At 44.0% G+C, this 21,562-nt stretch overlaps 1 protein-coding gene across 2 annotated transcripts in view; it reads left to right on the forward strand.

Moving 5' to 3' along the window:
* The window catches only part of sptbn4b (spectrin, beta, non-erythrocytic 4b), an 84,943-nt gene that overhangs the window by 15,812 nt on the left and 47,569 nt on the right, over window positions 1–21,562 (forward strand). For both annotated transcript variants that reach the window (XM_079558989.1, XM_079558990.1), the window contains exons 5-19: window positions 1,138–1,229; window positions 7,071–7,151; window positions 7,330–7,445; window positions 8,793–8,905; window positions 9,057–9,244; window positions 9,407–9,524; window positions 9,627–9,785; window positions 11,260–11,562; window positions 13,104–13,254; window positions 15,935–16,071; window positions 16,147–16,296; window positions 16,552–16,920; window positions 17,329–17,543; window positions 18,280–18,417; window positions 20,073–20,313. In XM_079558989.1, the coding sequence (XP_079415115.1) occupies window positions 1,138–1,229; window positions 7,071–7,151; window positions 7,330–7,445; window positions 8,793–8,905; window positions 9,057–9,244; window positions 9,407–9,524; window positions 9,627–9,785; window positions 11,260–11,562; window positions 13,104–13,254; window positions 15,935–16,071; window positions 16,147–16,296; window positions 16,552–16,920; window positions 17,329–17,543; window positions 18,280–18,417; window positions 20,073–20,313 (2,571 nt within the window). The remainder of the gene's footprint in view (window positions 1–1,137; window positions 1,230–7,070; window positions 7,152–7,329; window positions 7,446–8,792; window positions 8,906–9,056; window positions 9,245–9,406; window positions 9,525–9,626; window positions 9,786–11,259; window positions 11,563–13,103; window positions 13,255–15,934; window positions 16,072–16,146; window positions 16,297–16,551; window positions 16,921–17,328; window positions 17,544–18,279; window positions 18,418–20,072; window positions 20,314–21,562) is intronic.

The raw sequence follows: 21,562 nt of genomic DNA on the forward strand, positions 1-21,562 counted from the left end.
AATGATGAACCAACCAGAACCACCAGGTTGGAGTATTCCTTACTCCTTGAATGCTCATTTTGCCATTTAGCCTCCAGGATACTATGTCTGTTGGCCAGCACTATATTCATTCTCTGTATTTTAAACCCAATTCCAAAAAAAGATCAATTAAATTCCCCCATTCATGCTCCGTGTGTGTGGAGGATGGGAGCGTAGCGTCTATACGTTGAAGATGCCGTAGACGGCCTCGTTCTCTTCCCAAATATGATTACGTTATTTTGCAATAATTACTAACGCATTAAAAACATTTCCTCGATGTCTGCTGGCGGGCGCCGTGGTTTCCAGTGTTTACTACAGCTTGGTCAGAAGGCGAAGCAAAACTAGGTGGACTTCCTTTGATTCGGATACAGACTGCTTCTTCCAGATTTGGAATTGATGAAAAAAATAATTAATCAAGAGCAATGTAGTTTTATTTATTCATGTGTTTAAGAGCCTATGATTTCAAATTGACTTGGTGCAGCTAAGAATTCTATTGTGTATTGTGTATTGTGTATGGTGTATATCTCAAAAACCGTCACAAAGTTCACGTCCTCTCTCAGCACAGTCACATGTCTGTCTTTTAAAGGAGACACGTATTTAAAATGTTGTGCTTGGTGTTGGTCAGATGAAGGACTTTCAGCCATAAGCTGAATGTGGCAGGTTTGTGAATCCAAACATTTCATTTGGACATTTTTTGAGGACATTTCATTCTCCCATCGGGAGAAACTGCCCCATGACATTGCTGCTTTAGCAGTGGACTTTATGGGTTTAAGTGTGTTTATTTGGACTGTAGCATTAATATTCTGCCCTCCCAGTTTTTGTGCTGATTCTGTCTGCTGTCTGCAGTGCCAGGCTGAGTGGTCAGTGGAGGGCAGTCCTCTTGTGGCTGCAGTTGTAGTGAGTGCTCTGTCAGCAGGAGGACAGAGGACTGCAGTGAAACATAAAAATGGAGGAGGGGTAGACCGAGACCGTTTCATAAATGAATAACAGAATACCTCTCGTTAAACATAATGTATTTTACATCTATCTTTCCAAATGTGTGTATCAGGTCCAAAGGACCGGTCTGTAGTTGACCGTTTAGTGGGACAAACCTTGTTCTAACACTGAGGCTGTGCTTAGATCCAGGTGATCCGCATCGCCACAGAGGACAACAGGGAGACGCGCTCAGCCAAAGACGCTCTGCTGCTGTGGTGCCAGATGAAGACTGCAGGGTGAGTACCAACTACATGGCCTTCCTATCATAGGGATGAGAATTGTTCATAATTAGTGCAGCATTTAAGAAACTCCTGCAGTAGTGTCTGATGAGGACCCCCGGGGGAGTCTAAAAGGTCCCACTACAGACCTGTGTGTGGACCTGCATATTGACTGATGACTTAGGACTCGCTGAAATGACTCAGGGACTTGACTTGGACTTGACCCTTGTGACTTTAGAAGAGTTGATGCAGCTTCTCTGTGTTTTATTATGTAAACGGTTTCCTTTCATATAACACACACTGAGCTGTTATGTCTCACCTGCTACAGAGGAAAGGAGAGGACATGGACTTGACTTGAACTGCTTGCTTGTGAGGATGTGTGTGAAGGACGTTTCTATAACCGCAAGAGCCAGACTGATATTACAGTGCCAATAATAGTTGCACAAATGCATATCAATCTGGATCGCTTCGGTTGAAATCGTTTGGGGAGAGGACAAACTATTGGAGCATTTGCTGCTGATTGCATCAAGCGCACCTGGTTTTAGCCACTCACAGCCAAGTCTCATAAAACCTAAACGGCAAATTCAATACATAATGAGATTCTGTCAATAATACCAATCTATTTTACATCTACTTCATCTTTCCAAATGTCTATGTATTAGTTCCAAAGGACCAGTTTGTAAGACTGTAGCAGCATCCGTTGTTGCCGGGTTGTTTATTAGTATCCATAAAAGTGCTTGCTGTTATTGGCCCACTCACGGCAAAACTGTCATCTGATTGGCTTATACCACTGGTAGTTGAGAAGTCAAACAGATCGGCGGGAGCAGCACAAGCTTGCAGGTGAGGTTATATAGGAAAAACATACTGGTAAGCTGCATCTACAGAACCCCAGGTTCAAATATTGATACATTTACCGGTCATATTGAACAGCTATATGCAAACATAGCAAAAAAAGATGTTGTGATCTGCGGAGATTTTAACATAGACCTGCTGAAAGCTAGTTACCACAAACCTACAGAAAACGTTCTTAATTCATTATACAATCACAAAACCGTCAAGAATAACATTGCATAGTGCAACATTAATAGACAACATACTTATCTGTTTACTGTAGCTTTTAATTGAGTTAAGACTCTTTTGTATTTTTATCTTTTTTGCCTGTATTCCTTGTATTCTTTTTACCTATGTGCTCTAAATTTTTACTGTGACCTTTTGCTGTAGTGTTCTACACTTTGGTCAACTATGTTGTTTTTAAAGTGCATTATAAATAAAGTTGGATTGGATTGGATTGGAACAAACATTTTAGATGAGATATAAGTGACCATTTACCTGTGTTTGCTGTGTTCAATCTGAATGAAAGACAAAATATAAATGATGTAAAACTAAATAGCCTGATATATTCTAGATTACAGACTGAAGAATCCTTGAATGCTCTTCAGCAAAATCTATGTGACCAAGATTGGAAATCCATCCTAGAAGCAACCGATGTAAATGCAGCTTACAGTATGTTCATAGAAACATCTAAAACGAGTTACAATCTACATTGTTATAAGTATACCCAGAAAAAGCTAAAAGTGCATCATGGATGACAAAGGGGATACTAAATGCTTGTAAAAGGAAAAATCTTCCCTATAGATTGTTCTTAAAGGAGCGCACAGAGGAAGCAGAATACAAGTATAAAACATGCAAACATAAATTGAGAAAAATTATAAGAATCTCTAGAAAAATGCATTACAGATTCTTACTGGACAAGACCAAAAATAACATTAAGGGTCTCTGGAAGATTATAAACAGTGTCATCCAGAGGGAAAAAAGCCAATGGGTCTTGATCATTTTACAACACACAAGAAATGTCCTCAGGAGATTGAAGAAACTGTACATAAATGTAATGAATATTTTGTAAATGTGGGACCTCAGTTGGCAGCATCGACAGTACCTCCACAGATGGAGACTAACGGTGACGAAACATCTGAAAATGTAAACTCCTTTTTTCTCTCAGCCACTAATCCTAAAGAAATTATAGATATAGTTGGTAAAACAAAGAAACAACTGACTGTAACAATCTAAATATCTCTGTTATTAAAAAAGTGATAAATGTGATAGCCAAGCCTTTATCACATATATACAACTTATCCTTTTCTACTGGTGTATTCCCCGATCACATGAAAACCGCAAAAGTAGTACCTATTTACAAAAGTGGAGATAAATCCCAATTGTCTAATTATAGACCAATTTCTAACTCAATTCTCAAAAATTTTGGAAAGGAAAAAATGGAATCGGGCACTTGCCCTAAATTGGTTAGAATACCTAACCAACAGGAAACAATTTGTACAAATGGGCCAATACAAATCATCATGCAAAACTATATGTTGTGGAGTACCCCAGGGATCAATTCTGGGCCCCAAACTTTTTTTTATTGTATATTAATGATGTGTACTCGGCCTCAGAGATATTTAGGTTTATCCTTTTTGCCGACGACACAACATTAATAGCGTCAGGCACGAACTTGCAACAACTTGTGATTGAACTTACAGAAGAATTGTCTATCTAAGCTAAAGGACTGGTCTGATAAAAATAAATGATCTTTGAATGTATTAAAAACAAAATTTATGGTGTTCACAAATCGACACATAGAAGCGGAGATCCAACTAAAAATTGATGATAATATCATTGAAAGAGTCTGTGAGCACACCTTTCTGAGAGTAACTCTTGATCACAAGTTGAGCTGGAAAACCCATATTGCTAAGATCAGAGCCAAAATGGCAAAAAATGTGTCTTTAATGGGCAATCATTACATATCATGTACAGTTCTGTCGTACTACCTTACCTGACCTACTGCGTGGATATCTGGGGGAACGCGTATAAAAGCAATACAGATGTTTTATATTTATTTATTTTTGCAAGGACAGTGCATATTAACATAACAGCTCAACTGTAAAATATGCCAGAGTTAGCCAAAAGGCTAGTTTTCATCTGTAGTCCTCGGCCAGATGTACTGTAGGCACCCTGGAAATGGGTAAAACAAGTTATCACAAAAAATATCACATGGAAAAATACAATAAACATCACATTTGCAGCAGCAGCAGGAATAACGCACCAAAACAAACATGCAACACAGAGTCCATGCGCGACAGAGCTTAAGTGAGGATGCAGGAGGCAACATGAGGAAGCACAAGCAGGAGTTCATGAACAACTAGAGTCAGTTAGATCAAAGATACAGTCAATACAGATTAAAAGATACAGTCAATAACATTAGTCAGTTATAATAGAAGGTGTAAAAAAGAAAGTAATCATTAAAATGTAGCATTATTGAGATTAGATAAGAAGGACACGCAAGACGACTCAAGGCATGTTTGTTTGCTAAGGAGCCAACGTTTTAATGATAAACGGAACATGTTATAACTATTGATTTCTCTGATTGTTGTTGGGATGTTGTTCCAATCTTTTGAAGCTTTAAAAGAGAAGGCTGACTGACTAAACGCAGTTTTCCTGAGTGACACAGTCTCCTCTGGATGTTCCTGAGGCGACTGGTGTCAGACCTTACACTCAGACATTCACTAAGCGGTGGAGGAGCCAGGCCATGAAGGATTTTATTTGCTAAACACATATTTGTGAACTTGATAAGATTTTCCCAAGTTAATAAATTGTATTTTGACAGAATATTGCAGTGATGAAAATGACGTGGTTTCTTATCCAGAACTTTAAGTGTTGTTTGTATAGGGACTGTATTGGTTTCATAGTGGTGTGGTTGGCCTGGGACCAGCTGCTGAGGCAGTAAGTCATGTGCGAGAAGATCATTGAATGCATAACATTTTGGCTGCTCGGGTGGACGTTGAGTTTCTGATAAATCGAAAATTGGCTAAATTAAATTTTACTTTCTTGACAGTTTTGGTGACATGAGTATTAAAGTTGAGTTTGGAGTCTATGATAATACCGAGATACTTAAATTCTGTAACTATTTGAAGTTTTTTACCAGATATTACAATGTCCGGATTTGCAGTGGAGTTGGTAGTTTTTGGTAAAAAACATACCGACTGTCTTGGAGACATTTAACTGAAGGCTACTCTGATTTAGCCACTCACTGACCTTAACCATAGCGTTTGTGAGTTTAGTTGCCACTGCTGTTTTTGATGGCCCATGTATGTATAGAACTGTATCGTCTGCGTACATTTGAATATTTACTTCTGGGCACACAAGCGGTAGGTCATTAATATACATGCAGAACAGAAGAAGGCCCAGGATTGACCCTTGGGGCACTCCAGTGGACAAATGAAGGGGTTTAGAGACTGATAGCTGCCAATACGGACAGTTTGTGATCGGTGGTAATGATAAGATGCTACCCACTTTATCGCATTATCTGAAAAGTTGAAATTAGAAAGCTTGGAGAGTAAGGTTTTATGATTAACAGTATAAATTACAAAATAAGGCCTTAGGAATTATCCACAAAGTTGGATATAGGGAGCACACCAACCCACTATTTGTACAGTCGCAGATGGTTTTCAAAGCCAAAAACAGTTTAGTTTCAGACCGTGATGGGGGTTATAACCTAAGAAGGAAAATTAGTCTTAAAAAGGGGGTATTATGCTTTTTTCAATCACATAGCACCAGTCTATGGCACACTACAATGATGACCAAACCTTCTGTTGGTCTGTAAATGCAGTAAATAACTGCCTTGTATAAAATGTCTCTCTCAAAATGCCTTTAGTGAATGGCTTGAAATAGGCCTCTGTCTCTTTAAGAACCTCTGAGCCTTTCCGACACGCCCCCTCCACACGCTGTCTGTGGCATCAGTGGGGAGGGGGTTCTGCTGAGGAGCAGTGGTTGGTTACTCGGCTGGTGACGAAAGCTCGGAGGCGTCTCCAGGAGGTGGGGGCGTTCCTAGGAGGACTCAGGCAAACCTATCCCTAAAATGGCCGCCATCAGAGTTTTTACAGATTACTCAAAAATACGTGAATGTGCCAAGGCAACACTTCAGCCATGTTTTTAATGAGGGAATGACATAATAACATGATGTAAAGCTTGAAAAAGTTGATTTTGCATAATACCCCCCTTTAACAAAAAGTATTCCCGCACAACACAAGAAAGTATGTCTGTCACACGAAGTGGAGTGGACCTCTGGAACACCTTAGAAGAGAATTTAAAAATGCATTCAACTGTAGGACAATTTAAAATAATGTACAGAAAGCAAATACTGGAAAAGTATGCAAAACTCTTGTACATTTATCATCTGTTCCTGAACTATGAATTGTCTTTGTTATTTTGATCCGATTATGAGAAGTATGTAATGGATCAGGATTCATTATGGGATGTCCAGCATGTGCACCTTCAACCTTGTGCAAGGGCAACACAAGAATGTTATGAACTAGTTACTTTACTGTTTGGGATTACTAAGAGGAGCTGTTTGTTGATTTTATTTGCTACTATTCCACAGACTGGAATTGCCACATAGATCTCATGGTTAAAGCCTAATTATACATTAAAAATGATTGTGCCGTGAGCAGTAGTTTAAGTTGTGTAAGTCTGAAAGGAGGGGGAGGGCCTTATAAGTTATAACTAACTTCTTCCTACTCCCTTTGAGCAGCACTAATGCCTCTTATGTTGTGAAAAAAATCTGTATGTTATATACTATACCTGTATGCATCTGTTGCTCAAGTAAACTAAACTAAACTACACAACAAATGTGTTCCCACCTTTGCTACAGTTTGCTGGCCTGCTAGAACAAGCTTGAACCACTTTAGTGCTGTGGAGATTTGTCTGTCATTCCAAATGTGTGCAGAAAACTGATCATGAATGAAATGGAATATTTGGATTGATGTTTATGAGTTAAGACAGTAAACCTTGCATGTTCTGTGCTCCCAGGTATCCCGAGGTGAACATCCAGAACTTCACCACGTGTTGGAGAGACGGACTGGCCTTCAATGCCCTCATCCACAGACACAGGTGCGTCCTCTATCCCCATGATCATCTTCTGAATAGGCCTGTGCCCATGAATGGAATCACCTGGTTATTCAGTATCTTATAATATGTATCTTCATGACCTGGTGTTACAAAATGGGCTTAAAACCAACTGCTACATCAACACCTCTGAAACCTGTTCCTCTGTACCTGTGTCCCTCAGACCAGACCTGATGGACTTCCACAAACTGACCCGCTCCAATGCCACTCACAACTTGCAGCAGGCTTTCACCATCGCAGAGCAACACCTGGGCCTCACCAAGCTGCTGGATCCAGAAGGTATGGACCTCCAGAAACTGCTCTCTTCCGTTGGTCATGGAGGATGCATCCCGGGAAAAAAACTAAAGAAAACAGGTTTTTAAAGGTTGTCATTTTGATGTGGTGTTTTAGTTGACATTTCACCTCTCATCCAACTGGCTTCATCAGTTCTGAAGTCTCACTCCTGAGAGCTGGGTTCTTCTCCCTGAGAAGACGAGTTCAACCTGAAACTAATGGCTCCTGGTTAGAAAGGTCTATAGGCTTGTTATTTCTTAAAGCGCCTTCCCCAGCTTCTCATATTGTTCATCTGCCAGACACTGAAACCTCTGTGTAGAACAGGAGTCACAGATAAAGAGTGTGCACCATTTGCAAAAGGCTGGCATGGTTAGTTACCGGCAGTTCATTAACATAACATGTGTCATTTAATGAAAGCCTTGTTTAATTGGCAGTGGCCATGTTTGTTTGTGTTTTCGTGTAAATGAGGGGCATAGAGTATCCATTGTTGGATATTTCACAAATAAAAAAACAATAATTTTTGAGGCCATACCACTATGCCTGATCCCGTCAGACCTGGGAAGCTCAGCAGGGAAGGGCCTGGCAGTACTGACAGGAGACCGTTTGGTAACATCAGGATGCCTGGTGAATGCAGTGTGTGAGTGAGTGGCTGGTGGTGGTTGGAGGGGGGCGATGGCGCACATTGGTTGCCTCGCTTCCATCAGTCTACCCCAGGGCAGCTGTGGCTACAATAGTAGCTTGCCACCACCAAGTATGGTGTGAATGAATAATGCAAGGTAAAGTGTCTCTGAGTGTCCAGAAAAGCGCTATATCAAAGCAATGTAATATTATTATTTTTATTTATTCCTAATTTGCAAAAATAGTTATAATCCGAGACCTTCATCTGGCAATTTGCCTGATGAAAAGCTTGGGACCAAAAGTTGATTTCATTCAAAAACACTGTGTGTTGGTGTAGTGTGTGGGAATTATCTTTTTATTTTGGGACACTAAGATTTTCCCTCCTGTAGCAACTGATGTGCTTCGTATATTCTTCTAATTTTCACAATTTTCACAAAAATCTATCATGTCCCATCAGTATTATGAACCGAACAGCTGTATAACTGTTTGTCGAAAGGTTTTTGCCAACCACAAGCACTTTTATTGATCCTTGTAAGATTGAACAGGAAACGTATGCTTTGGTGCTACACAGTTATGAAAGCAGAAACCAAAGATTAGACACAATGTTCTTTCTATCGTAGTGATTTGATTCAGCTGTTTTTGCCTTGGTCTGGCTGGATCTAAAAAGACAGCTACAAATACCCTGTTTCTCTCCATCCTCCTAATGAGAGGTTCCTCTGTTCTTCCGTCCTGCAGATGTGAACACAGAGAACCCAGATGAGAAGTCCATCATCACATATGTGGTCTCCTACTACCATTACTTCTCCAAGATGAAGGCTCTGATCGTGGAGGGCAAGCGTGTGGGGAAGGTACGTGTCTGTCTGGAGTTATGCTGTCAAAAAGTTACTTTGAAAGTAAAGAAGCACTTCCCCGTCCACTGGATCTCAGTGCTGCGCTCTACTCTTCCAGGACTTTGAGGACTGCGAAGTGTGTTGTTGACGTGCTGCTCCTTTGTGGCAGGTCCTGGACAAGTGCATTGAGGCGGAGAATGTCATAAAGCGGTATGAAGCGCTGGCCTCTGAGCTGCTGGACTGGATCGAGAAGACCATCTCTGTCATCAGTAACCAGAAGTTTGCCAACTCCCTGAGCGGAGTTCAACAGCAGCTGCAGGCCTTCACCAGCTACTGCACTGTGGAGAAACCCAGCAAGTAGGTCCTGCTCCTCATCCACAGCAAACCAGTGTATAAAATCTCCTAACAGACAAAATGTGGAACCTGAATCTACTGTAGACTAACTGTAATGAAAAAAAAATTAAACACAATTAAAACGCTGCCCGAAGTGCTGTACACATGCAATATAATCCTCTGTAGGTTCCAGGAGAAGGGAAACCTGGAGGTGCTACTATTCACTATACAGAGCAAACTGCGTGCCAACAACCAGAAGCCCTACGTGCCCCAGGACGGCAAGCTGCTTGCCGACATCAACAAGGTCAGCCATAACTGCTTTCTTATTGGTCAATATTGTATTCTCTATTATGTACAGATAGGTCAGTATTGAAGGCAAACAAATAAATTGTTGTGGCGTGTGCAGGCCTGGGAGAGACTGGAGAAGGCGGAGCATGAAAGGGGCGTGGCTCTACGCAAAGAGCTGATTCGTCAGGAGAAACTGGAGTTATTGGCTCAGCGCTTTGACCACAAGACCACAATGAGACAGGCCTGGCTGAACGAGAACCAGCGACTGGTGTCACAGGTGAGACAGGCTGAACCAGCGACTGGTGTCACAGTGAGACAGGCTGAACGAGAACCAGCGACTGGTGTCACAGTGAGACAGGCTGAACGAGAACCTGTGACTGGTGTCACAGTGAGACAGGCTGAACGAGAACCAGCGACTGGTGTCACAGTGAGACAGGCTGAACGAGAACTAGCGACTGGTGTCACAGTGAGACAGGCTGAACGAGAACCAGCGACTGGTGTCACAGTGAGACAGGCTGAACGAGAACCAGCGACTGGTGTCACAGTGAGACAGGCTGAACGAGAACTAGCGACTGGTGTCACAGTGAGACAGGCTGAACGAGAACCAGCGACTGGTGTCACAGTGAGACAGGCTGAACGAGAACCAGCGACTGGTGTCACAGTGAGACAGGCTGAACGAGAACTAGCGACTGGTGTCACAGTGAGACAGGCTGAACGAGAACCAGCGACTGGTGTCACAGTGAGACAGGCTGAACGAGAACCTGCGACTGGTGTCACAGTGAGACAGGCTGAACGAGAACCAGCGACTGGTGTCACAGTGAGACAGGCTGAACGAGAACCAGCGACTGGTGTCACAGTGAGACAGGCTGAACGAGAACCTGCGACTGGTGTCACAGTGAGACAGGCTGAACCTGCGACTGGTGTCACAGTGAGACAGGCTAAACGAGAACCTGCGACTGGTGTCACAGTGAGACAGGCTGAACGAGAACCAGTGACTGGTGTCACAGTGAGACAGGCTGAACGAGAACCTGCGACTGGTGTCACAGTGAGACAGGCTGAACCAGCGACTGGTGTCACAGTGAGACAGGCTGAACCAGCGACTGGTGTCACAGTGAGACAGGCTGAACGAGAACCTGCGACTGGTGTCACAGTGAGACAGGCTGAACGAGAACCTGTGACTGGTGTCACTGTGAGACAGGCTGAACCAGCGACTGGTGTCACAGTGAGACAGGCTGAACCTGCGACTGGTGTCACAGTGAGACAGGCTGAACCAGCGACTGGTGTCACAGTGAGACAGGCTGAACCTGCGACTGGTGTCACAGTGAGACAGGCTGAACGAGAACCTGCGACTGGTGTCACAGTGAGACAGGCTGAACGAGAACCAGCGACTGGTGTCACAGTGAGACAGGCTGAACCTGCGACTGGTGTCACAGTGAGACAGGCTGAACCAGCGACTGGTGTCACAGTGAGACAGGCTGAACGAGAACCTGTGACTGGTGTCACAGTGAGACAGGCTGAACCTGGGATTGCAGGGAGCGCCTGGAGATTTGTCTGGTTAGAGAGTCAAGATTTGACTTGAGTGAAAAAGGCTGAACTACTGTATTTAAAATGTAGCCATATATCAACATGAAGCTTTTGGTCCTGAGGCTCTCACACGGCAGGGAAGGATACTCCTAAAATACTTAAGTCAGAGATACTTGAAGAGGTACAAAAGGGAAAACTGTAGCTGATGCTCACCCGTTCTTCAACAGGACAACTTTGGCTACGACCTGCCAGCTGTGGAGGCTGCTATGAAGAAGCACGAGGCCATCGAGGCAGACATCGCGTCCTACGAGGAGCGCATTAGTGTGGTGGTGGAGCTCTCTGCCGAGATGGAGACCGAGAGCTACTACGACATCCGGCGCATCCTGGCCCGTAAAGAGAACATCCTGGGCCAGTGGAGCCTTCTGAAGGAGCTGGTAGCGGCGCGCAGGTCCCGGCTGGAGAAAAACCTAGCTTTGCAGAAGACCTTCCAGGACATGGTCTACATGATCGACTGGATGGAGGACACGCAGGTGAGGCCCAGGTTTACATCAACGAACCACTCACCAAAGTAAAAACAGCTTTACATAATTAAATTCTCTGATTAATTTCCCTAAGGGGACTTTGGGACAACCTTCAAACAAACCAATGAATACAATAATAATCAGAACTGATCCCACTTTGAAAGCAGAGCTGCACTATGTGAGAAACGAGTGCAACATTCCATAACTGTCTTATTGCAATTAACAACATTAGTGCAATATTTTATCATTTTAGTTAAATTGTATTACTTTTGATTAAAAAAAAAAACTTTGAAAGATTTTTTAGGCTGTTATATTAACACATTGAGTGCCAGAAACTAGACACTCTAATACTCCATATGTGTGATTTGGGGAGCTTTGTGATGAACAGAACTGAAATAAACACAGATCAACAACTTGTGAAAAGTCACGATCTAGACATTTCATCTGGGCATTTAGACTCATTTGTGGTGGTGACCTTATTTGACTTTTATCTGATTAGCTGTGTGTGCATTTAGACGCTTCTTTTCTCTTGTGATGTGGTGCATTCGTGACGTTCTTTCTTTTCCACACAGACTTTTAGGAGTCACGTTGCTGAACCGGGAGCAGAAGCTCATTTCCGCAGAAAAGCTCGTTCTGGGCAGTGTTTTATCAAACTTGTGTGGACTCAGAGGCTACAGCCACTGCAGTGTCTCGGAGTGTCTGAGTGCTGAACCACAGCTCCTGTCCGCTGTGCCTGCATGTCTGCTCCGCCCACTTTTCCCCGCTCAGCCGAGACAGAAGATACGCACAGATCTCTGATGATACAACTAAAAACAACAACTCCTATTTCAGTTCTTTTCATATTCCCCAAATCCTCTATTACTGTACAATGGAAACAAATGTGTAAATTTAAAGTATCTGACTTAGTTTTCTGAACCTATCACATTTTCTCCGGTTTGGCTTTACCCAAATCTAAAAGGCTCAATGGCGCATGTTTCATAAAACACGCGATATTTCCGGTTCTAGAAAAAAAAAAAACAGTGATTTTGATCAAAACTAGCCTGTTTAGCTTAGGATTTCTCAGGAACTGAGCCACTAACTGAGAGCTTTGAGTCTCGCCTTTCAAACGAGCCACCATAGCATGTGTCCAGAGCTATAACATAGAACATGCTCTGGTGCTCCAAATCTGGATTGCTGGCACTCCACAGCTAGCAAAAACAGCATGCACTCAATGTGTTAAACGCAGTCAGTCACCAAGGCCTTGGATATTGCGAGAGCCTTTTAAGCAGTCGTTCCACATCGCGCGACCCGACTGCACACACCACGATCTACGTGCACGTACCGCCTCTATCCCGCACACACTTCTGTATCCACCACACACACACACACACACGCAATTGTTGTAGGCGGCGCCCGCACAGAGGAGCATGCTGTACAGATCTCATTCAAACTTGTGTAAGCCGTGATGAGACAAGGCCTACAAAGTGTCAGACCGGTTTGGCCCTGGCCTTGTCAAACCGGGCTGATACGCGCCTGCATGTGGCACTGAGACCGGTCCCTTGTCTGTCCAGGTACTGCTGCTGTCCAAAGATCTGGGGAAGCACCTTCTGGAGGTGGATGACCTGCTGCAGAAGCACAGTCTGCAGGAGGCGGACATCGGCGTCCAGGCCGAGAGAGTGGAGACCCTCAACAGCGTCGCACTCAAGTTCACCACCATCGAAGGTCTGAGCGCGGAGCTTCCTCTTGTCCCTCCCACTGCTGTTTCAGACCTCCCTTCTCCTCATTTTGAATTGATTTTTGGAGTATTTAAACATGTTTTATACCATAGTCTGGGTGAATACACAATTCTGATTGGCTGGTGGGTGCTAACAGGCGTGCATTATTTTCACTGGGATATCACTCCGCTGCAGGCATCGCTATAGCAACGCATGACACCACTGATTCAGATAAACGCGTAATTAGTGACAGGAACGTATGAGATGGATTTTGTGTTAATTTCAACGTTTTTGGTCAAAACAAAACTTTTGATAAAAGGGAAGTAGAGGAGAGTGAGCAGCTAGGTTAGCTACTGTTAATAAAATATGAGCTTTACATTTCTATTGAAAACGGTTAAGGCACTAATCATCATTTACAGACTGTATTTAAGCATATTTGGCTGGATTAATGAAGTCATTGTGGCCGAGGTGTGAGCGACTCCACCGCAGCTGTTTCCATAAACAGTTGAGCTTGTTGAGCTACAGGTTGCTAACTAGCTAGCTAGCTTCAGGTTAAACAGCGTAAAAGTGAAATAACTCCTGCCCACGAGTGCCGCAAATCGGTGTTTACTTCCATGGAAAAGTGCCGGGTTAGTCCTGTTGTGTTGTGATTCTGCAGCGTGTGCTGATGTTGTTTTGTTGAGCCTGACTGAGATCCTCACAGCAGCGAGAGAATGGCTCACTCTGTCGAGCATTCAGACAGTGACCGGCATATCTAGCGAGTTTAGTAAATGAAAACAACATTTGTTATAAAATGTTCTGTGTGTGGGACTATGGTACAAGCTGATTAAACAACCCGGAGCCGTGCACTACACGGTTATAATGCACTCTGCTGCGTGTCATGGTGTTCTTGACAAGAGGGTTTTGTTGCTGTCAAACTGTTTTTTTTTGTGTTTATTATCAGCATCATGTCTCTGTAGGCTCTCAGTCGTACAGGAGTTGTCCATGTTCAATGAAGATACTTGAGTCATCTTCTGTACTCTGTAGTTGAAGTCTTGAACATTTTGCCTCTCATCCAAAAGGCTTCGTCAGCGAACTAAGGTTCAGCTCAGCCCGCAGACTAGATAAAGACCACAAGGAGGAGTTGCTTTTGGCCCGGCTCCTCCCCTCAACTAACAGCTACTCTCACCTGTGGGTCGACACCTGAAGAAGAGCGTCTCTAATGACCTGCATCACGGCTAATTACCTGCGTATTGCTCTGTTGATGGCTGAGGCGCCTCCTCATTGGACTGGGAGTGCCCTATCGGCTGTCTGCGAAGGAGATTAGCATAAAGTGGAGAAAGATTTAATCCGAGACCACCATTCCGGGTTCTATGGAGGGATTTTCTTTCTTGACAAAAATAGCTTCTTTCACTCCTCATTCAAACCAACGTTCTTCTTTAGCTGCGGGCTGAGCTGAACCCTAGTTCGCTGACGAAACCTTTTGGATGAGAGGTAACACGTTCGAGACTTCAGAATCAGAATCAGAATAGTTTTTTATTGCCGTGGTTTGAGAACAGTTTCACAAACTATTTTTTTTCTCTGTGCTGACGTGCGACATAAAACGTATAACACAGAATCTAGATAAAAATAAGCTATAAAACTTTAAACTGTAAGGCTGTAGGGGGCATGCCTAAGAATACTATATAAATAAGATCAATAATAAGAGGTAAAATATGGTAAGACAACAACAATTGACATAGAACAACAGCGGGATTGTATTTACAGAAGTGTGTAGGTAAAAAAAAGTGATAGCAGCTGATCTACAGTAAGTGTGGACACACCACACAGTGCAACAGGGCAGAACATCCATGAGTCTGTGCCTACGTTATGGGTCTTGTTTTTTGTTCACGAGCCTGATAAAGTCGGAACAACTGTTCAAGTGGCGGGATCTATGGGTCTTGATTGATTGTAGACTCCTGCCTGAGGGGTGAATAGTCCGTGTCCAAGGTCCAAAGGGTTAGCTGTGATCCGACCCACACACCTCCTGGAGTTGAACAGGTCTTGGAGAGATGGGAGCTCACAGCCAATCACCTTCTCAGCAGCAGCACATTGCGCTGCAGTCGATATTTGTCCCAGTCTGTAGCGCCGGGGAACCACACAGGAAACCACACTTCAACTACAGAGTACAGAAGACGACTCAACTACCTTCATTGAAGATTATCAGCATCAGTTTAATGCTGCCTTCAGAGGGAGCCCCAGCCAAACAACTAACAAAAACATACCAAAAGTCTGTGTTTTATTCCCAAATTTCAGTAATCCTGCAAAAAGCCAACCCAAAAGATTGGGCCCAACAAGTCCCACATCCGTTTAGGTTGTGTCTGAGCCCGATCCAGTCCCCCTTTATCTGAACGAATAAACCAACCCCCAACTGCCCCTGTGCACTTTTACACATTGTTTATGTGTGATCAGGTGTTTTCTTTAAGGGCTAGTGTAGCCTAGAGCTTTATCTTAAACAAGCTTGTCTTAGCTTCCTCCAGGGATTATAGTGATTATACCGATGGCCCTCTCGGGTGCTTCAAGGCGCAGTGGGCTCCCTGGTAAACTGTGCCATTGTATCCGACCACTAACCACCTGGTTATCAGAGTATTTTCACAACATATCCATATCAAAGCAAAGCCTTTTACAGTTGAATGCAGGACTCTGACGTACACTGTGTTGCTGTGTAGGCTACCAGCCGTGTGACCCTCAGGTCATCTGTAACCGTGTCAGTCACGTGTCCTCCTGCCTGGACGAGCTCAAGCAGCTGGCCTCCAAAAGACGCGAGGAGATAGAGGAGTCCAGGAAGGTCTGGGCCTTCTTCCAGGTGATACACATGACTTCTATGTGTGTGGCCTTGGAGTGAATGCAGTGGTGCTGATTGAGATAGCGGGTGTTGCAGGAACTGGAGGAGTCTGAAGCTTGGATCAAGGAGAAGAGTTCTATCCTGGCCGCACAGGGGTTCGGCAAAGACCTGACCAGTGTATTAAGGCTGCTGCAGAAGCACAAGGGGCTGGCCGGAGAGCTTCTGGCCCACCGCTCACTGCTGCAGGTCTGTGGAACATATATTCAATTCAACTTTATTACGGATTCGAGGTCCAAAGAGACAGTGACATCATAAACAAACAACACCAAAAATACAAAAAATATAGCACAATATAGCACACGTACTGCAGATAGTTGTACACTTTTAATCACAACACTGGTTCTAAATGTGTCCCGACACTACTTCCCAAAACACACACATTGCTCAGAGGGATAGCTGAGGTCACGCTGCTGTGAACATTGTTCCGTTACTCCGTTACAGAGCACCATGAAGCAGGGGAAGCAGCTCCTTGGTGAGCAGAGCCTGCTGGCGGTGGGGATCCAAGAGCATATCCTGGAGGTAAAGGAGGAGTGGAAACATCTGGAGGAGCAGGCTGCACAACGCTTGGGCCACCTGCAGGAGGCGCTCAACTTCTTCCAGTTCTCCACTGAGATGGATGACCAGGTGGCCTGGCTGCAGGATGCCTACCGCCTGGTCTCCAGCGAGGACTTTGGGCATGACGAATACTCCACACAGTCTCTGCTGAAGAAGCACAAAGGTGTAACTGAAGCGGTGGAGAAACATCGCATGCATGTAGTGACTCTGCGCAAGCACATGGTGGCGCTCCCCCTGCAGTACCGCGAGCAGGAGGTAAGTATGACTCTTTAATGCTTTAAAGTGATAGTCTGTAAGTTTGCAAAGTAAAGGGAGATAGAGTGAAATCTGAAAGTAAAGGCCTTCTCCCCCTTCTCCCCTGATTGGACCTGGCAGGCCGGTTCACAGGAAAAGCTTGTCTCATCGGTCAAATTAGTATCCCGCAGATTCTGATCAGTTGCTGAAATCAGCAAAGGGAGGAGCTTTAGCTTACATTACCTTAAATTTGAGACCCAGGCGGTCAATTCTACACATTATATTAAATTTGTGAAATATTTAAACTTACAGATTATCACTTTAAGGTGAGGCACGGCAGGACAAAGTATTGATTTTTCAATCAGCAGTCGAAGTGCAGATTTTTAGCTAGTTGGGGTTGAGGTCAGGCTGACCCTACTGTGCTTGCAGGAGGTGCAGGTGCGGGTGACTGACTTGGAGCAGCTCTACACTGAGGTGGTGGAGGTGGCTGTCCTGCGGCAGCAGTGGCTCCTGGATGCTCTGGCCGTGTACCACATGTTCAGTGAGGTCAATGCCTGTGAGCTGTGGATCGATGAGAAAGAGCAGTGGCTGGACAAGATGGAGGTCCCTGAGCGACTGGAGGACGTGGAGGTGGTGGCCCACAGGTGAGGAAGACTTTCCTCTTCCCCAAGCTCAGAGGCAATGAGTGGAGGTGGGTGTAAAAGCCCGTGGCGGAGTGGGACATTCCAGAGATTTCTTCATGGGCTGATACCGAACTGGGCCAGTGTCTGAGAGCATAGCGGAGCTCTCTGCCTCAGCTCTGTCGGCTGTAGGTTGCAGCAATAGCTGGAGCTCTGCCTCTTTTATTGACTCCGGGTTGAATGAGAAGTATGGGGGGGAGGAACCACTGCTTGCTCAAACAAGAGAAGCCCATACTTGACTGCTGTAAAATTGTGATTCAACAGCATCATGTGAAAATGTAACATTGTGAACTCAAATGATCTGAGGGATGATTTACTGAGTGAGCTTAACGGCTGTAGTTCTAGATGTCCTGCGGGCCCAAGTTGCACATGCTTCCGTACACTTACCCCACACATGAATCTGAGCGTGAATGTGAGCAGCTCCCTAATGGAAACAAAAGTGAAACGTGCTGTTAAAAACAGTACTATGTCTGATTTGAAATTAGACACAAACACTTCAGGTGACTAGCGCTTAGCGGTGTTGCTTCAAATGTTTCCTTCTCGAGGATACTTCACAAGTTACCGTACCATAAGTTCTACTTCACTCATCCTGATGTTCGCAAAAATGAATTATATGCTTCAGGCTCATGTGCTGGACCAGGACCTAGACCAGGACCTAGTGCTGTACTTGTCCAGATCATCTCATCTCTGTGCTGTGTAGGTTTGAGAGCCTGGACCAGGAGATGAACAGTCTGATGGGGAGGATCCTGGACGTTAGCCAGATGGTGCAGCAGCTTTTGGATGGAGGCCACCCCTCGTCTGCCGAGGTCCGGGGCTGCCAGGACCACCTCACCTCCAGGTACTCCCTCGCGCCTCGTCTCTGAATATTTGCACTGAACCCTCTAGCTATTTAAGAGTCAGTCTGTCGTAGCATATCTTAAAGGGGGTATTGTGTAAAATTTACTTTTTAGGGCTTTTCACCACATTATAATGTTGTTCTCTCATCAAAAACAGACCTGAAGTTGTGTTTTGAGCCAGTTGTACTTCTGAGTAATCTTTGGATTCTTAGCACTGCAGCAACAGCTCCCAAAAACGCTTGTCCTGAGATCCTATGAGTAGAAAATGCCCTCCTTCATCTCTTTTATCGCAAAATAAAATGGCATCCCCATGGCATCACTACAGCCAGAGGTTAAAGTGGGCCGGAGCGGTCTGGTACGGAGTTCCGGCACCTTGGGTAGGGGGGGGGGGGGGGGGCAATCACCAATGAAGAAAAGGCGATAAAACACGTTAAGGCGTGCGATTACAGCACACAGTTACAGCACAATGCACTTTTTCACACAATCTTTCCTCTGATCTGAACCTCTGAATCTGCCCGGTGTATAAGAAAAAAAGTCAGGAATCCTGGCTAAAGTTTAGTCTTTCGAGTCGTCTGGAGCCTGTGTCTCCTCCTCTCTGCTCAGTGTGAGGAGCAGCTACAGACGGAGGAAGAACAGGGGCGGAGCTGACACAGGCAGCAGAGGGACTGGGACCACAGGGAAACACACAGGATATTGTCACTACATATAAAAACAATAATCAAATAGAATAATAAAAGTAGTCTTATTGCAGATATAAAAAGTCAGTGTTGCTTTTGTTTTTTTTAGGAAGATAATCATGATGTAGACAGTTCTGATTTTCATAACTGTATAAGCCTGATTTAAACAACATATTCTTGCCTAAAATACACCAGATTGCATTAATTTTTATCTGATTAATCAAAAAATTCCTGGGGAGGACTAGCAGTTGCTTTAACTTTCTGGGAGTATCTCAAACGAGCGCACACATAAATAAGAGTTATTCTGTAAAATGGTTTAAAACTTATTTTAAAAATAAATACGTTAAAAGTAATATAAAGCACTGTCTGTTACATGCTCTGTACAGCCTTTTATATATCAGGCTAATGTAGCATTTTGAGTCTTCTAGATTAGTGTTCCACCACGTCCCAAAGTCCACTTTAACCACTGACTACAGCCACATGGGCCACATGGTCTATTTTTTTCCTCTCTATTAAAACAGATGCTTCACTTAGATTTCTAGCCAAAAACATGTAAAATAGGGATAAATATGTGTTTGAAATTATTCAATAAAACCTACAAAAATCACAACACTCTCACTTTAAGAATATGGATCAACACGGTGGATGGATGTACAAGCTCAACATTGGAGACTTTGGCCTTAGTGCAGCTCTCAGTGGGACCAGATGGGCTCACGCTGGGGCCCTGTGCACTCAAACATAACGTGTAGACACAGTATATTACATACATGATGAATAGTAGGGCGGCACCGTTTGTTGGTTCTGTGTATTTGTCCAAGTAGTGCATAGTAGTCTACATCACAAATACAGAACTATCTTTTTTGACGACAGTGTCCCTGACACTTCCCTGGATGTGTCAAATGCAAAGTAATTTAACGGTAAACTAAACAGAAAGCTGTAATTTCCATTAGTCAGTGTGCTTATCCCTCTGCTGGTCACAGGTGGAACTGCATCGTGGAGCTGGTAGAGCAGAAGAAGCACCAGCTGGACTCAATGCTACGTCTGCAGAACTACCTCCTGGAGTGTGCCGAGATCAAGTCCCACATCCAGGACAAGAGGAAAGCCATCGATGCCACGCAGTATGTGGGCAGTGACCTGGGAGGGGTCATGGCTCTGCAGCGCCGCCTGTCCACCATGGAGGGCGCCCTGGCTGTGCTGGAGCCCAAACTGCTCCATCTGCAGGTGAGAAATGCCACCGGCTTTTGAGCTTAAAAAAAAAAGTTGGGGTCGGGATTGATCCGAAAGTATATTGATCTTATGAAATGCCCCGCACTTGTGTATTTGCAAAATAGCGTGCAGATATCCATGTTAAGAATCCCCTGATTCTAAACGTGCGTCTGTCCGTTTCCAAACCCTCACTATGGTCTCAGGCCGTTGTGTAAAAGTGCCCAAAGATTTGAGAGGGTGCCCCAGCCCCGCAGCACCCTCGATGGGTGAAACAATATTTGTCAGACGAATGTAGTAGGAGGAACACACAGAGAGACGAACAGGAAACAGCCAATCAATACTTCCTATGATTGCACAAAAATGTTGAATTTGGGGCCTAAAACGTCCAAATCAAAGCTTCTTTCTGTGACAGAGGGTAGTATAAAGACGTAGGAGTTTAAATGTGTGGCTTTTGTGAATACAATTTGAATGAATGAATATGAATTTGAGGAGAAACTCTGACAGCTCTGACAGAGACCAGCTAACCAGTTTAAGAACTCTGGCTATTTTCACAGAGGATGGGTGGGCCACTTACAATCCACTTGAAATATATTTTAAAGGCATTTTTGGTGAGAGTGAGTGAGTTTATACGTCATTAGGTCCAGCTCAGGAATGTGCATGTGCGCTGTATTATATGGTCCGCTCCAATCCAACAAAGTCTGTGAAAGATATGAGGCTTTGAATTTTGAGGAAAATGGCCTCTGAGTGTCGGGCTGAGTGTCATGACCATGCCCAAATATATTTCATAAATTTAAATTATGATTATTAAAGCCACTTGGGTGTGGGATATGTGAACTGATATTTCGGTGTCAAAAGTTCTAGGGGTACAATTTTGAAGGTTTGAGGTTCGGGCCAAGATTGGCGACTTCCTGTAGTGTTTAAGGCGGGGTCATAATATATTTTTGCCATTTTTTTTCTCCCAAAATACATTACTCAGAGTGATGCCTCTTTGATATGTTGATCCCTATTACAGGGAAGGCCTGTATGATTTTTTTCACAACTTTATATCATCCTGTTTTTTTATTTTTATTTGAATTTTTTGAGAAAAAAACATTGAGGGGCACTAGTGGGTCATTTTTGGTCCAGCTCGGGAATGTGCACGTGCATCTGATTGGGTCCGCTCCAATCCAACAAAGTCTTTGAAAGATACAAGGCTTTGAAATGTCATGTGAAATGTCATGACCACGTCCAATAATATTTAAAACATTTAAAGGATGATTTTTAA

The sequence above is a fragment of the Gobius niger genome, assembly GCF_951799975.1.
Source record: "Gobius niger genome assembly, chromosome: 1".
Lineage (NCBI taxonomy): Eukaryota > Metazoa > Chordata > Actinopteri > Gobiiformes > Gobiidae > Gobius > Gobius niger.